Source organism: Phoca vitulina, unplaced genomic scaffold (assembly GCF_004348235.1).
Source record: "Phoca vitulina isolate PV1807 unplaced genomic scaffold, GSC_HSeal_1.0 scaffold4, whole genome shotgun sequence".
In the NCBI taxonomy this organism is placed as follows: Eukaryota; Metazoa; Chordata; class Mammalia; order Carnivora; family Phocidae; genus Phoca; species Phoca vitulina.
The window spans coordinates 7,034,651-7,049,898 of NW_022589707.1; the positions used below are offsets into that span (position 1 = coordinate 7,034,651).

General features: G+C 45.9%; 1 protein-coding gene across 1 annotated transcript in view; it reads left to right on the top strand.

The window, feature by feature from the left end:
- Positions 1-15,248, top strand: part of DENND2A (DENN domain containing 2A) — a 100,360-nt gene that overhangs the window by 32,066 nt on the left and 53,046 nt on the right. Inside the window, exons 4-5 of the mRNA XM_032401453.1 lie at positions 11,595-11,722; positions 13,343-13,464. Coding sequence (XP_032257344.1) covers positions 11,595-11,722; positions 13,343-13,464 — 250 coding nt within the window. The remainder of the gene's footprint in view (positions 1-11,594; positions 11,723-13,342; positions 13,465-15,248) is intronic.

Sequence of the window (15,248 nt, forward strand, 5' to 3'; positions counted from 1 at the left end):
GCGGACTCTGCTCCAGTGGTTTATGCGGCATCACAGCGCTGACCACAGGTAGGTGACGGCGGACTCTGCTCCAGTGGTTTATGCGGCATCACAGCCGCTCTCAGCGAATTCCTGGTTTTACTAAACGGATGGATCTGTAGTTGGTCGAGACCGTTCATGGCTTGAGACAGTGTATTGATGAAACCCGGAGACGTGATAAGCGATGCCTGTGTTTTGTGTTCTCTGTCCTCAAACTGGGTATTGGCTTTGAAAATGTACCTTTTGGACATGATAAGTACTCGTATTTCTGCCACTAACCAAGACTTCAACGAAAACTCAGTTAACTCTGGCAATGGACTAATTCATGCTCATTGACACTCATCTGCCACTACCGTCCCCCACTAGTGCATGGTGCTTCCAATGTCCCCTGGCTCCTTTCTTCATGTTTTTTCTTGGTATGAGCTCTAGAAACACAGCCCGGGTCTGCCTCGGCCCTGTCGCCGTCTATCTGTGAGACCTCGAACAAGTTGTTCGACCTCCCAAAGCCTCTGTTTCCTCATTTATATGTAAAGAGGCACACCCTAAATATTTTCTAATGTCAAAATCGTACATTAGATAATAAAGCATGTGCACGCTTGAAGGTCAAATTTGCATGTTGGAAACCATTTCTTTCCTGCTTTGAGAACTAATTTCTGCCCCATTTCTGGGATGTGCTAATTGGTTTGATCCCCACTAATCTGGAAACCAGCCACAGAGCAAAACTCAAAACCGATGTCTCTGCTCTGGTCACCCATTCTGCACCTTCTGTTTTCCCCTTGACTCCCTGCAGTTGGGCTTTTGCCGCTTATCCTGAAACTGCTCTTGACACAAGGCCACCTGTGACCCCCCCATCTCACTAAATCCAGTTGCCAGTTCTCTGTTCTTTTCTTACGTGACATCTCTTGGTGTTGGAGGAACAACTTCACTCCCTCCCTGGAAACACTGCGTTCACTGGGCTTCTAGATCACCTACTTTCCTGGGGGTCCTGCTTTCACACACTGCTCCTTCTCAGTTCCATTCCCCTCTCCCTCCGAGTGTCAGAATAACACCCCCGACACACCATCCTGGGTCAGAGCAGACACTTCTCTCTTCCATCTGCCTCACTCCCTAAATGAGCTCATTCAGTCCCATGGCTTTAAATGTCAGTTTCATGCTTATGACCCCCACATGTATTCCTACAGCCCTGGCTCCCTCTTCAGCGAAGGTTTGCAGAGTCATCCCCTGCATGGGTCTCCATTTGGTTATCTAATAGTTTGGACTGAACGTGTCCAAACCTAAATTCCCAATCCAGCCACTGCTAAGCATCTCCTCCCCAGATAATGGCCATCTTATTAAATGGCATCACCCTTTGTTGCACTTAGGCCAAAACCTAGGAGTTTTGTGATTCCTCTCTTTTTCACACAACCCTAATCTAATTTATCAGCAAGCTGTTCGGTTCTAGTTTTAAACATTATCTTGAATCTGACTACCTCTGCTCTACTCTCCTAGCAGCTTAGTTGTCTCGTATCCACCTCCCACCCCAAGGTACTCCTCCGTAGCAGCCAGAGCAGTTTTCTAGAAATACATTCGATCACATCACTCTCCTACTCAACACGATCTGTCAGGTAGGGTTGTTTCGGCTGCAAAAAACATAATTTCTTATGTTGTCTTCCAAGGGAAAAAGTTTGCATATTCCAGATAGGTAGGTAGGTAGGTAGGTAGATAGGTAGGTAGAAATTATGTCCTTTAAAAAAAAGAAATCATGCTATATACACTGTTTTTTACTTAGGATATCATGGAGATCTTTCAATGTTACCACTTTTTTTTTCACCTTCCTTTTTTATTTTATTTTATTTTATTTTTTAAGATTTTATTTATTTGACAGAGAGAGAGCACAAGCAGGGGGAGCAGCAGAGGGAGAGGGAGAAGCAGGCTCCCCACCAAGCAAGGAGCCTGATGTGGGGATCATGACCCCAGCCGAAGACAGACGCTTAACCGACTGAGCCACCCAGGCACCCCTTATGATTTAAAAAAAATTTTTTTTCGGGGCACCTGGGTGGCTCAGTCATTAAGTGTCTGCCTTCAGCTCAGGTCATGATCCCAGGGTCCTGGGATCGAGCCCCGCATCAGGCTCCCTGCTCAGCCAGGAGCCTGCTTCTCCCTCTCCCACTCTCCCTGCTTGTATTCCCTCTCTAGCTGTCTCTCTGTGTGTGTCAAATAAATAAATAAAATCTTTAAAAAAAAATAAAACTAAAATAAAATAATAAAAATTTTTTTTCTTTTTTAGAAAGAGAGAGAGAGCGCTTAAGTGGGTAACAGGGAGGGAGAGGGGCAGAGGGAGAGGGAGAATCCTAAGCAGGCTCCAAGCCCAGTACAGAGCCTGACAGAGGGCTCCATCTCACGACCCTGAGATCAGCTGAAACCGGGTCGGATGCTCAAATGACTATGCCACCCAGGCACCTATACTTATTTTTTTACTAGGAGTTTTAAAAATTAGGATTGAATGTTGGATTTTGTCAAGTTACTTTTCAGTAGCTTTATATGATCATATGGTTCCTGTCCTTTGACCTATGAATAATGACTTTATATCCTAATATTAACCCATTCTTACATTTTGGGAATGAACTCCCATTTGGTCCTGGTTTGTTCCTCTCTTAATATACTGCAGAATTCTGTTTGCTAATATTTTATTTAAGATTTTTGTGTCAGTATTCCATAAATGGGACTGGTGTTTACTTGACTTTTATTGTACTATCTTTACCAGGCTTGGGTATCAGTGGTATGTAGGATCTATCGAAGAACTTAGAGGCTTCCTTGTTTATGTTCTGAGAAAGCTTGTATCCATCTCCAGTTCTAAATCCTTTCCCAAACTGGTGCCAAAGCCCACGTGCCTAAGTACTGGAGTGACCTTTCTGCTCATGACCCCAGTGTGTCTTGACAGCAGTTCTTCCGTGCCCTTTCTGGGCTGTTCCTCCAGGAAGGCCCCCTCTCTCAGGGGCAGGTTGCTTCTGAGAAATCAGAGTCTTTCCCCTGTGTCATCACTGGGCAGACAGATCAACCTGGTGAACAGTTATTCCCATTATCTTTTCTCTGGTAGCTACCATCTGCTCTTTGCAGTCTTCCAGCATTCTCTTTAAAACCAGCTAAAGTTACTTAGTTTCAGTTCAAAGATGAAATTTTTCTTGGCCAGTTTGAATATGGTTGCATCAGCTGTGTTTTAAGCATTTTGGCTTTGGATTTTTCCTTTTGTTTAAAATAGTACAATGGGGGTGATTAGGGCACGATGTTCATTTTCTGCTTTAAAAAAATAAAGTGTACTTTTTATCGTGGTCCTATCTCTTAACAAAAAGAAGAGGCTCAACTCAGAATTTGGCAGACTTACTGCCCTCTCTGAGGCAGGAGAGCCAAGCCAAGGTTGAAGAAAGAAATGATTAAGGATTTTGAGGTTGGGAGGGTTTAGAATTACATGGCCAGGCTGCACACTTCAGAGAATGTATTGGGCTTATTTTCATAGGCTGATGAGTCCACTTCCGAGGGAGCCAAACCAGTGGACTCGGATTCTCAGTTTGAGAAAATGTCTTCTTTCTTTTCATTCTCTTCCCTTTTTTCTCCTTTCTGTGTTCTCTCCCCTTCCTCCTTTCATCCCTTTCTCCTTTCTTCATTTCTCTAAAGCCCCAGGAAATTAAATACAAGGACTTGTGCCTTCGATCCTAAAATGGGAAATGAGAAACCCTTAAATGTCAGGAAATTCCAAAGATAAGGTCCCTACAGCAGCACTCACTTGGTTGTGTATGTTCTGTGGCATGTGCTGAATAACTCTGGCAGGAATGCCTTAAAGCCAACATTTAACAAGGAAAGTTACTATTTTGTAAGTGTAAGCAGCATCCTGAATTCACATGTATCTATATGCCCCAAATGTTTGAACTGGAATGCAGATTTTTTTTTTTATTATGTTATGTTAATCACCATACTGGAATGCAGATTTTTAATTTTAGTTTAATTTGATCCTATGATGGAGTTTTTAGATCTTTATGAAACCAAATAACGATGTTGACCAAAATTTCAGCTTTTCAACTAATTATTTTGGCATTGTATAGCTTTAGCGTAGGACTTGGAGAACTTTTGGAGGATGTGAAACCTTGGTCATTATATGGCTGCCAAATCACATGCCTGCTGTTACTGATTCAATAATTTCCATCTTCTGCAGGACTGACTGGGATTCCCAGAGTCGTCTGGCTGGACAGCATCCCTCAGCTCTTACCCAGTTAGTGGCTAAGTTAACTTACCAGCCACACTGTGGTCTGTCCCTGTCATTATGAGTCTGTCCCAGTCAACATGACGTCCATGAGGCAACTCTAATGGCTGTGTCTAAAAACTAAGTGTGGAGGGGCGCCGGGGGGGCTCAGTCGGTTATGCGTCTGCTTTTGGCTCAGGTCATGATCCCAGGGTCCTGGGATCGAGCCCCACGTGGGGCTCCCTGCTCAGCTGGGAGCCTGCTGCTCCCTCTCCCTCTGTCACTCCCGCTGCTTGTGCTCTCTCTCTCTCTCAAATAAATAAATAAAATCTAAAAACAAAACAAAACAAAACAAAACACTGAGTGTTTAGGGGCACCTGGGTGGCTCAGTCGGTTAATTGTCTCACTCTTGGTTTTGGCTCAGGTCATGATCTCAGGGTCATGGGATCGAGCCTTGTGTTGGGCTCCGTGCTCAGCAGGGAGTATGCTGAGATTCTCTCTCTCCCTCTCCCTCTGCCCCTCCCCCCACTTGGGCGTGCACACTCATGAGTGCAGTGCTTTCTCTGTCTTTCTCTCTCTCTCTTAAATTAGTAAATAAATCTTAAAAAAAAAAACCAACAGGGGCGCCTGGGTGGCTCAGTCGTTAAGCGTCTGCCTTCAGCTCAGGTCATGATCCCAGTGTCCTGGGATCGAGCCCCACATAGGGCTCCCTGCTCCGCGGGAAGCCTGCTTCTCTCTCTCCCACTCCCCCTGCTTGTGTTCCCTCTCTCGCTGTCTCTCTCTCTCTGTCAAATAAATAAATAAAATCTTAAAAAAAAAAAAACCGTGAGTGTTTAAAATCTTCAAAGGGGCAAATTGTTTGATTAATTTGAGACTTAGAGCAAAAGTTATTTGAAAGGGTTGGAGGAGCTTGATTCTGTTTTATTTTAATGGTGGTTGCATTAGAAAACAAAGAGATGAGAATAGAGAGGGCGGTGGGGGGGTGGGGGAAGAATAGAGAGGATGGTTGTTATTCTATATTAGAGCAGTGACTGTCAGGTCTTATTTCCCATTGGAAGTGGAAATGGTTGGATGTTGGACATGATGGTGAATAGAGATGGTTTTTCTTCTGACGTTTCTGTTTTGGATTCAGGATAGAGATAAGCAGAAACCCAACGTGAGTAGCAGTAGCAATTGATGGAGTGGGTCACCAGTAAGAGTGTGGGCTAACATAAGCATTCTCCCACTTAGCCCCCTACTCTGATCACCTAGTGGCATGAATGCCCTTCCCGAGGGTGTGGTGGGACATGGGAAAGAGCTGTGTGTGGTCGCTGGGGATGGAGGTAAGAAGAGAGTGTGGCAGCTCCAGGTGGATGAGGGAATCAGAGCATGGTTTTTACAGTTTCTAGCCCATCTGAATGGTGTTTTAAGTAGTGGCTAGGTCCCAGGCTCTCCAAGCATGTTTAAGTCACAGCTGAAAATAATCCTGGGGGAAATGTGTTCAAAACAGTTGGTTAAAACTTAGCTCCAAGAATACAGCTCCTTATTTTTTTTTTTTTTTACCCCAAAGGAGGGATAAATTATAAGCAGTAAATTTGGCCATTAAAACCAGCTTTTAAAATATTCACTCATTGGGGTGCCTGAGTGGCTCAGATGGCTAAGCGTCTGCCTTCAGCTCAGGCCACGATCCCAGGTATGGGATCAAGCCCCACATCGGGCTCCTGGCTCAGCTCCCTCTCCCTCTGCCTCTCCCCCTGCTCATGCTCTCTCTGTATCTCTGTGTCTCAAATGAATAAATAAAAAAAATCTTAAAAAAAAAAATAAAATTAAGGGGCGCCTGGGTGGCTCAGTCGTTAAGCGTCTGCCTTCAGCTCAGGTCATGATCCCAGGCTCCTGGGATCGAGCCCCACATCGGGCTCCCTGCTCCGCGGGAAGCCTGCTTCTCCCTCTCCCCCTCCCCCTGCTTGTGTTCCCTCTCTCACTGTGTCTTTCTCTGTCAAATAACTAAATAAAAAAATCTTAAAAAATAAATAAATAAATAAATAAATAAATAAATAAAAATAAAAAAAATAAAATTAAAAAAATATATTCGCTCATTTATTCAACCAACAAATATTTATCATGCACCTCTGTGATATTAGCATATAGCAATGAACAGAACAGACTGAGACCCTGGCCTCATGGACCTTACGGACTAGTGATAGTTAGAGGCACACAACTCTGCAGTTAGGAACTATAACCGCAGTCAGTGCTGCAGGAAGCCCATGGTGCTAAGAGAATGTTCGGTAGGGGTATCTTGCCTGTCATGGAAACAGGGCCAGACTGGGGAGGAAGCGGCCCTCAGACTGAGGCCTGAGGTTCCCAGGCAAGGAGGAAGGTGGGAGATGGGTGTTCAGGTGAGAAACAGATGAAGGTTCTGGAGCAAGAAAGGCTTTATCATGCTGGAGGCCCTGAAGGCAGGAGTGTGGCCAGAGGGGTCAGGAAGGGTGTGAGCTGAGGCCCGCAGGTCTTTTGCAGCCCGCTCTGGAAGAGTCCCCTAGACCAGGCAAGGATTTGGGCCTACCGCTTAAGAGGAATGGGAAACATTTCAAAGTTTTTAAGAAGGGGAGAGTCCCAACCTGATTTGCATTTGTGAAAAGCTGGCTGGGTGGGGCACCAGTGGGCCCGGTGGGTAGCTGTGGGGGGTAAGGCAGAGCCAGGAGACACTGGGGTTAGCCTGTGATTTCACCGCAGTGGGGACTGAGGGAAGTGGTGAGTACTGGGAATGCTTTGCGGGTAGCACTCCCCGATTCATTGGTTAGAGATGGGTGCTCATGGCGAAGGGGTTTGGACGGGACTCCCAGGTTTGAGGCGTAAACATGGGGACAGATGGTGATAGCCTTTGCTGAGGAGCACTGGAGGAGGGGCTGATCCTCATCAGGGAGGGGGTGTGGGAGGCTGAGTTCAACTATGTATTTATTCATTTTGAGATTCCCATGGGTCATTCAAATGGAAATGGGGGATGAGCTCTTAAGTTAGTATTTCATTTACAAAAATATGGAAAAGTCACAAGTAACCTTCAAAATACTACTTGAAATCACAGTATTTGGCATTGGTTGTTGAAACTGGGATATGACCTGAATTATAACCCATGTTCGCAAACTTCAGTGAACCCATCAGATCATTCCAGCATCTCTAAAACTAAGAAGTACCACAATCACATGATAATTTGAGGGCCCAAGAAGCAAACTGAGGCAGAGAGGAGGTTACACCCCTTCAGCAGGCTGTGGGCTCCCCGAAGGCAGGGACTTCTTGCCTTTGCATCACCAGCTGTGGGCTCAGCTCAAACCCCAGAAGGTGCTTGTTAAACATACAGACTGGATGTGGAACAATGGAAATGTTTAAACAAGAGAAGCCAATTTGGATGTGGTTACTGTTAGCCTTCTGAAATTGCCTTTTTCTCAAGGTTAATATGTAAATAAAGGAATTAAAACCCTTTTGTGACTACAGCTTTCCTCCCGCATTGACTTGTGTCCATGCTCCACTTAGTGCCTGTGCTGTTAAGAGCACAATTCACTGGCCAAACAACCTGGGTTCTGACCCTGGCTCCATCACTTTCTCCCCATGTGACCTTGAGCAATTTATCTAACCTCTCTCCCTCTCTGTCTCCTCACATATAAAACATGTATAATAATAGTAATTCTGCACAAGGTTGTTGCAAAGTTCGAACATGCTAATCCAAGTAAAGCCCTTAGTCGCTACTCAGTAAATGTTGAGTGAATGATTCTGTGGTCTCTTTGAACAGTTTGCATCTTCCCTACCAAATCTAGGTAGTGTGCATGCTGGGGACTCTAGCTAACATGATCTGGTTAACTCAGCAGGGAAACCCAGGAGCTGTGGCCCACTCCAGGCCAGTAACTTCACTCTTCTCTGGGCCACAGACCACCACATCCCCATCCCCAAGTAGCTGCCTGGCTAATACCAGCCTGGGCTAACGGTCTCCCCGACTAGGGAGTGTTCCAGGGGACACACAGCACAGCGCAATCCCATCCTAGAGAAAACAACTCAGACCTGCTTCCCACCTCCCCCCCCCCCACCACCACATCCCCATCTTCTGGAGCTCTGAAGCTCAGTCCTTCCTCTCCTGACTGGACACCTCAAGGGGAGGAAGAAGGGGCTCATGGAGAGATAGCCCTTACTTAGCAGCATGAGCTCCTGTGCGTGAGTCAGGCACCCTAGGGCGTGGGTGACAGTTTCAGCCTCATGGCCTGACTTAAGACCATGGGGACCTAAGCTGGAAGCTGGAAGCTTGGCCTTTCTTTGTATTCCTGCCCTACGTGCTGAGTTCAGGTTCATAAAGGAGCAAGGATGAGGTGGAGATAAGGGGTGATGAATTCAGATGTGGAGATAATGAAGTTTCGAATCTAAAGAAGAAAAACCTTGGGACACGCCCAAAGCCCAGAAAGAGGGGGAGGACAAGGAAGAGAGCTGCCAGTGAAGGCACAGGAAGTGTGAGAAGGGAAGTAGCATGTGGGCAGCCTTGCACCCAGCCCCTCAAACCCTAGGGGGGACCTCTCTGCCCGTGTTTGCAACCCTGTGCTGAACAATACTTTTGTAAAATACAAAGAGAATGACCAGAGAAATGACATGAAAAAAGACAACATTATACAAGCAAGCTTCAGTTGTCTTTTAAGAAATTATTCTGTCAAATTGCTTTAAAAGTTTCTCAACACAGGGGCAGCAGTCTGGGTCAATCTGTAGAGCACGTGACTCTTGATCTTGCGGTCGTGAGTCCGAGCCCCATACTGGGTGTAGAAATTACTTTAAAAAAAAAAAAAAAAAAAAAGCAAAAGAAATTTTTAAGTTTCTAAACGTTTATTCTCAATTTCTGTACCTGTCGCATTGGAATACCAGCCCTGGCCCACAGATTGCACTTTGAGCACCGCTCCCTGACGCTGCAGAAACCAAGTGGTATCCTGCAAAGAAAGGTCCCAGGAAGTGGTTAGGTTTTACCAGAAACTCACTGGTGAGCTTCAGGGAGCCGCTTCAGTAAAGGGATGCATACAGACGCCAGATTGAGAAGATAAAGGGAAGAAAAACCAGTGAGGTCCAGTAAAGGAATAGTCAGACAGCCTCAAGCTCTTCCCTCCTCCGCCCAGCCCCCCAACCCACGCCAGTTTAAAATGTTGGCAAGGAAGGTGAGAAATCGCAGAACTACGAGGGTCATTGCTTCCAGTGGAAGTTTTTCTAGGGGAAACCTGTGCGTGTTTAAAGAGGGAAAGAAGCTAGCCGAGAGGAAAAGATTTAAAATGTAAGAAATCCCGGGGGCGCCTGGTGGCTCAGTGGGTTGAGCGTCCGACTCTTGGTCTCAACTCAGGTCTTGGTCTCAGGGTTGTGAGTTTGGGGCCCGCGTTGGGTGTGGAGCCTACTTAAAAAAAAAGAAAAGAAAATGCTAGAAACCACCAAAGCGAGGAAGGCAGGCAAATGGCCCCTGCCTGGCACTGCCCTCTCATCACCTGGCACTCACCACCCTGCCCCTGCAGTGCAGCCTTGCCGAATGTGTGTGTCCCTCCACAAATGCACCAAGTTCCCTGTGGCCCTTTCCTTTTCTTGGAACACTCTTCCCCCAGCTGAGGTCTTTCTTCTGTCCTCCAGATCTCAGCTTTAATGAGTGACTTTGTCAGCACCACCTTCCTGATGCATCCCCAACCTAAAATGAGGCCTCCTTGATAGTCTCACTGTGCTTTTCCATCACTGAGCTTAACACAGTTTACTGTTCTGTTTATTTGTGCATGCTCTGGTTGAACGTCTGTCTTCCTCCCTGGAATGTAAGCTCTTTGAGGCAGGGACCCTGACTGTTTCAGTCACTCCTTAGTTATTGAACCCTGAGCACAGTGCCTCTCCCACAATAAATGTTCAACATAAAACATTTGCTACATAAATAATTACTAGCACCACAACAGTAATAGCAATAGCTAACATTTGTTGCGTGTTTGTCAGGTGCTAAGGACTTTACACACGTTCTCATTTCTATTCTTTGGACAATGCTCTGAGATAATTGCTGTTTTTCAAGTCAGGACAGTGAGTTTCAGCCCAGTTAAGTGGTTCGTCTGAGGTTAAAAAGCTTGTGAATGAAGGATCCAGGATCTGTATGCAGGTGTGTTTAATCCCCAGGGGCCAGAGAGACTGGAAGTGTGGGTGAAGAAGTGAAGACATGATACATTTCTCAGTAGTCAGCTAGAGTTTACCGTGGAGCATGCAGAGGACACTGGGCTAGATGTGCATGCACAGAGCCATGGGAGGGTTATGACCATCCTCGACCAGGAGAAATGGAAGGGCTAGGACCAAGTCACAGCCAGCTGGGGGATGTGCCCTGATGAGTGTGGGCAGACTACGTGTTCACCTAAACGCCATTCAAGGAAGGCCTGTGTGTGTTCAACACAAATTCTTGACAAGTCTGCTGGAGGTAGAAGAGGAGCCTCCTGAGCCTGAGTGGGCAGCGCAGTTCTGCTCCAACTGGGGGTGGTGGGGGAGTTGTGGGTTATTTTAAGGAAGGATAGGGAGAGAGAAGAAAAAAGAGGAGGTGGACTGAACCAGTGAGGTGGCTGAGGTTCTGTGTGTTTCACCATATGGTCTACCTCATGGCCTCCCAAATGTTCAGTGAAGCTACAGAAATCACAGAAACTCAGGGTGAGTGGCTGTGTGTGTATGTGTGTTTGTCTGTGTGTGTGAGAGAGAGAGAGAGAGAAGGGGCTGGACTTCGCATTAGGTCAGCACCAGCAGGGCAGGGACAGCCCCTGCGGATGTAGGCGGGGGCGATAGCCAGAGTGAGCCGGGCCACAGACAGAGAAGTACTTGCACCCATCTCTGAGGGGTGGGGGTGGGGGGTTGGGGTGTCTCAGCTGGCCTCTGGGTTTCGTTCTGATAATAACCACTCAAGTGAGAGAAGTGGGGAGGTGCCCAGGCCTCTGGTCCACTCTGAACTGGCCATCGCTGCTCCTTTCCCATCATGAATGTGTGCTCTGTAAACATTGCAGAATATTTAAGAAGTCCAGAAAAATGAAAGTGAAGAGAAGCCACAAGCCATTCGTCCTGAGATAGTAGCTATATATTTCACTTCCTTCCCTTCTTCTTCTTTTCTATGTATATACTTGCTTCCGAAGTTGGGATTGTACTTTATATATATATATACTTTGCTACCTTTACTCGGCATAACATAATAAATATTCTTCCAAATAAAAGCCACACTTCTTATTTAAGGATTTTTATACCTTCTTACAAGAAACAGAGTTAATTTCAGTAATAGAAATTTTTGCAGGAAGAAAATTGTTTGGTATACAATCTCTGGACCAGCCTAATTTGATTCAAGTTCTTGTTTGTTTTTCTCCCATCTTGTACAAACCAGAAAGTCCTATGAGTTTGAAGACTTACTGCAGTCTTCCTCTGAGAACAGCAGGGTGGACTGGTATGCACAGACTAAGTTGGGGCTCACACGCACTTTATCAGAGGAGAACGTCTATGAAGACATTGTAGGTAAGAGGCCCACGTGCAGTGTGTGGGGATGAGTTTGTGAGAAAGGGGAGAGAGTGCTTGAAGCGCACACACACACACACACACACACACCCAGAGTCTTGAAGACGTGTACGCAGATGAATGAGAGAGCCGGGAAGGGTGTGGGAGGGGGACCCACGAGGGACATGTGAGAGCATGGGGCCAGAAGGGGAGTGGAAAGGCTGCTGATGAACAGCCGCGGGGGCAGCATGATGCAGCGGGACACGCTGGAGACATGGAGTCTCGGTGGCTGTGATTGAATCTCGACTCTGCTCTATTAGCTGTATGATAACGAGCTGGGGACTGAACTTCGCTGAACTTCAATTCTCTCATCTGTATAATAAGGATGATGACAGCTACCTGGTAGGGTGGGGGATGGGAGAGAATGGGATGTAAAGTATCTCATGTGTCACAGATGCTCAGTAAAGTGTAAGTATTACTGAATGAAGGAAAACTCGGGCCACCACCCTCTCCCGGAATCTGTAGGAGTGTGGCTGGCAGTAACAGGGCATCAAAATTCAAACTCAAATGAATGTCTACTATTAAAACATAATGTTGGCCTTAATTCTTTTAAATTCTAAAGTGGAGCTCAGATTCACAGAGTTTGTTTGCATTTAAATTAGTGAGTTAAATACTCTGTAGGGAACATCACAGTTTCACTGAAGTGTGAACTCAGCCCAGCATCTGCTTGTTGGGGTCGAAGGTGGTGAGTCGGGGAAGAAAGGAGCTGGTAAGAAGGAGAAACCCATATGCGACCACATGCAAGGGGCAGGTAGGGCATATACACACATGCGTATGTGCATGTAATCACCAATACCAGAGAAAAAACTCCATGGTGGGAGGAAACAGACCTGAAGAAGGGCGCTTATTTAGCTGAGCTATGAATTTCACCATAGATGATCTGAATTATAGTATCCAGGTTGTGGAGATGGGTTGCTGCCAAAGTAGTAGGCTTCCCAAGTCCGAAGTGGGTATGAGATCTGGTCTTCAGTGTGTACCTGACAGGGAAGCTCTCAGAGACAGAGAACAGAAGACCCCGCTGAAATAACAAGGGAGTTTGTTGGCTTATATGACCAGAACTGGCCTGTTCTCCCCGTTTCTTATCTCTTGGGTTGGCTCCATGCCCAGCAGGTTTCCCATGATCTCCATGACGGCTGCCATCAGCTCCCTGGGATCTGTACCTTTTGGTTGGGAAGGAGAGCCCGTGTCCTGTACCCAACAAAAATCCTGGGGTTCACTGTGACTCTGACTCTGACAAGACCAGTTTAGGTCCCTTGTTCACCTTCATAGCCCAGGAGTGCCATACCTTGATTGGCGTAAGCTTGGGATAGGAGCCCTTCCCTGAACTGGACACTGAGGCAGGGACTGGGGATACTCAGATTGGCTAAAGCACTGCAACTCAGAATGGAGTTAACTCTGTACATCTAAGAATGAGGACATGGGAAGTTACCCCAGTAAAAATCAGGGTCCAAGAGGAAGGGGATGAATGGATAGCAAGACATCAGACATCCCCACAAGGAGAGACCAAGATGTTGGGTAGATATCTGATAAGGAAAACTTCCTTAATGTTCCCAGTTCCTGACTTGTTTCCTCTGACCACAGATCCGCCAATGAAGGAAAACCCTTACGAGGACGTTGACTTACATGGTCGCTGCCTGGGGAAGAAATGTGTCTTGACCTTTCCTGGTTCTCCCACTTCTTCCATTCCTGACACACCCTCCAAGGTATGAGTCCCCAGGGGAGCAGTGTGGGGAGAGGGGTCCCCAGCACGATGGCCCTGAGCAGCCTGGAGTTCTGGGTTACGCTGGAATGCCAGGCCACCCTCACTGCTGGGCTCCTGGATGTGCATATCAGCTGCCTGCCTGCTCTTCTGCCTCTAGTTTTCCTGGAACCCCTCTGCTCAACCAAGCATCCTAAAATAATATTTTAGCTTCTGGGTCAAACTGAGTAAATAAGATAGTACACCCATATTATACAACTATAAAGAAGAATGTCCTGACCTAAAACAAAGTCTAAAATATAAGACTGAAAGTTCTGGTGCAGAAACAGTACTTTTATAGCATGCTACCATTTGTGGGGTTTTAAATAGAAAAATACACATATATGCCAACTCATATATGTTTGTGTATGTAGAAGATTATCTTTGTACAGAAACCTAAGAATGAGTAAGTGGCTACATCTGTGGAGTTGAGTCAAGGTCAAGGTAGAAAACTGACATTTTTTTTTTTTTAAGATTTTATTTATTTATTTGAGAGAGAGAATGAGAGAGAGAGAGCATGAGAAGGGGAGGGCCAGAGGGAGAAGTAGACTCCCCGCTGAGCAGGGAACCCGATGTGGGACTCGATCCCGGGACTCCAGGATCATGACCTGAGCCGAAGGCAGTCGCTTAACCAACTGAGCCCCACCCAGGCGCCCCGAGGAAAACTGACATTTTTTACAGAATATCCTTTTGAACCTTTTGGAATTTTGTACTATGTACATAGAGATAATATAACTATAGTCATGTACATGATAATTTCAACGCTTTGCCTACAAGTCTTGAGTTCATATTCCTTAGCTTGGCATTAAATAATCCTTCATAACTGATCCCTGGGCACCCATTACTATGGAATTTCCTACATTTCCTACATTCAAAACTCCCCTCCAGCAAGAGCCAATTAATTGCCCCTCTCATATTAGAGGCCCAGGATTGGCAAACGTTTCCTCTAAAGGACCAGAAAGTAACTAGAGAATCTCTGTTCTAACGACTCAGTGCTGCCATCGTACTGCAAAGCAGCCATAGACAATGTGAGACAATATGCAAACCAATGAATGTGCCGTGTATCAATAAAACTTTATTTATGGACACCAAAATTTGAATTTTGTGTAATTTTCACATCATGAAATATTACTTATTTTCTAATCATTTGAAAATGTTTTAAAGATTTTGTTTATTTGAGAGAGAGAGAGTATGAGCAGGGCGGAGGGATAGAGGAAGAGGGACAAGCAGACTCCCCGCTGAGCAGGGAGCTCGACATGGGGTTCGATCCCAGGAGCCTGGGATCATGACCTGAGCCGAAGGCAGATGCTTAACCAACTGAGCCACTCAGGCGTCCCTCCAACCATTTAAAAATGTAAAAACTGTTCTTAGGTCGTGGCCTGTATAGAAACAGATGGTGGGCCAGATACGGCCCACAGGTTGTATTTTGCCCACCCCTGTGCTAGGTCATTTCTACGTCTGCCCTTGGTTCTTGCCTTTCTCTCCCCATCCTTTAGCACCCAGATCAATCACTTCAGGAAGCTTCTAGGCTGTTCCAGCCCCTGGAACTTCTTCCTCTCTTACTCAGTGGGCCGAAGTGTTCATTTTATACCAAATTGTATATACCACATTGTGATATCTCTTACTTTGATGATTTGAAATCTGATTTAAGTCATAGAATGTATCTTAAAAACATCTCCCCAGCTACATTATGAATTCCTCAAGTTCCTCAATAATATGTTTCTTTGTGTCCCCTATACATAGTTGTTA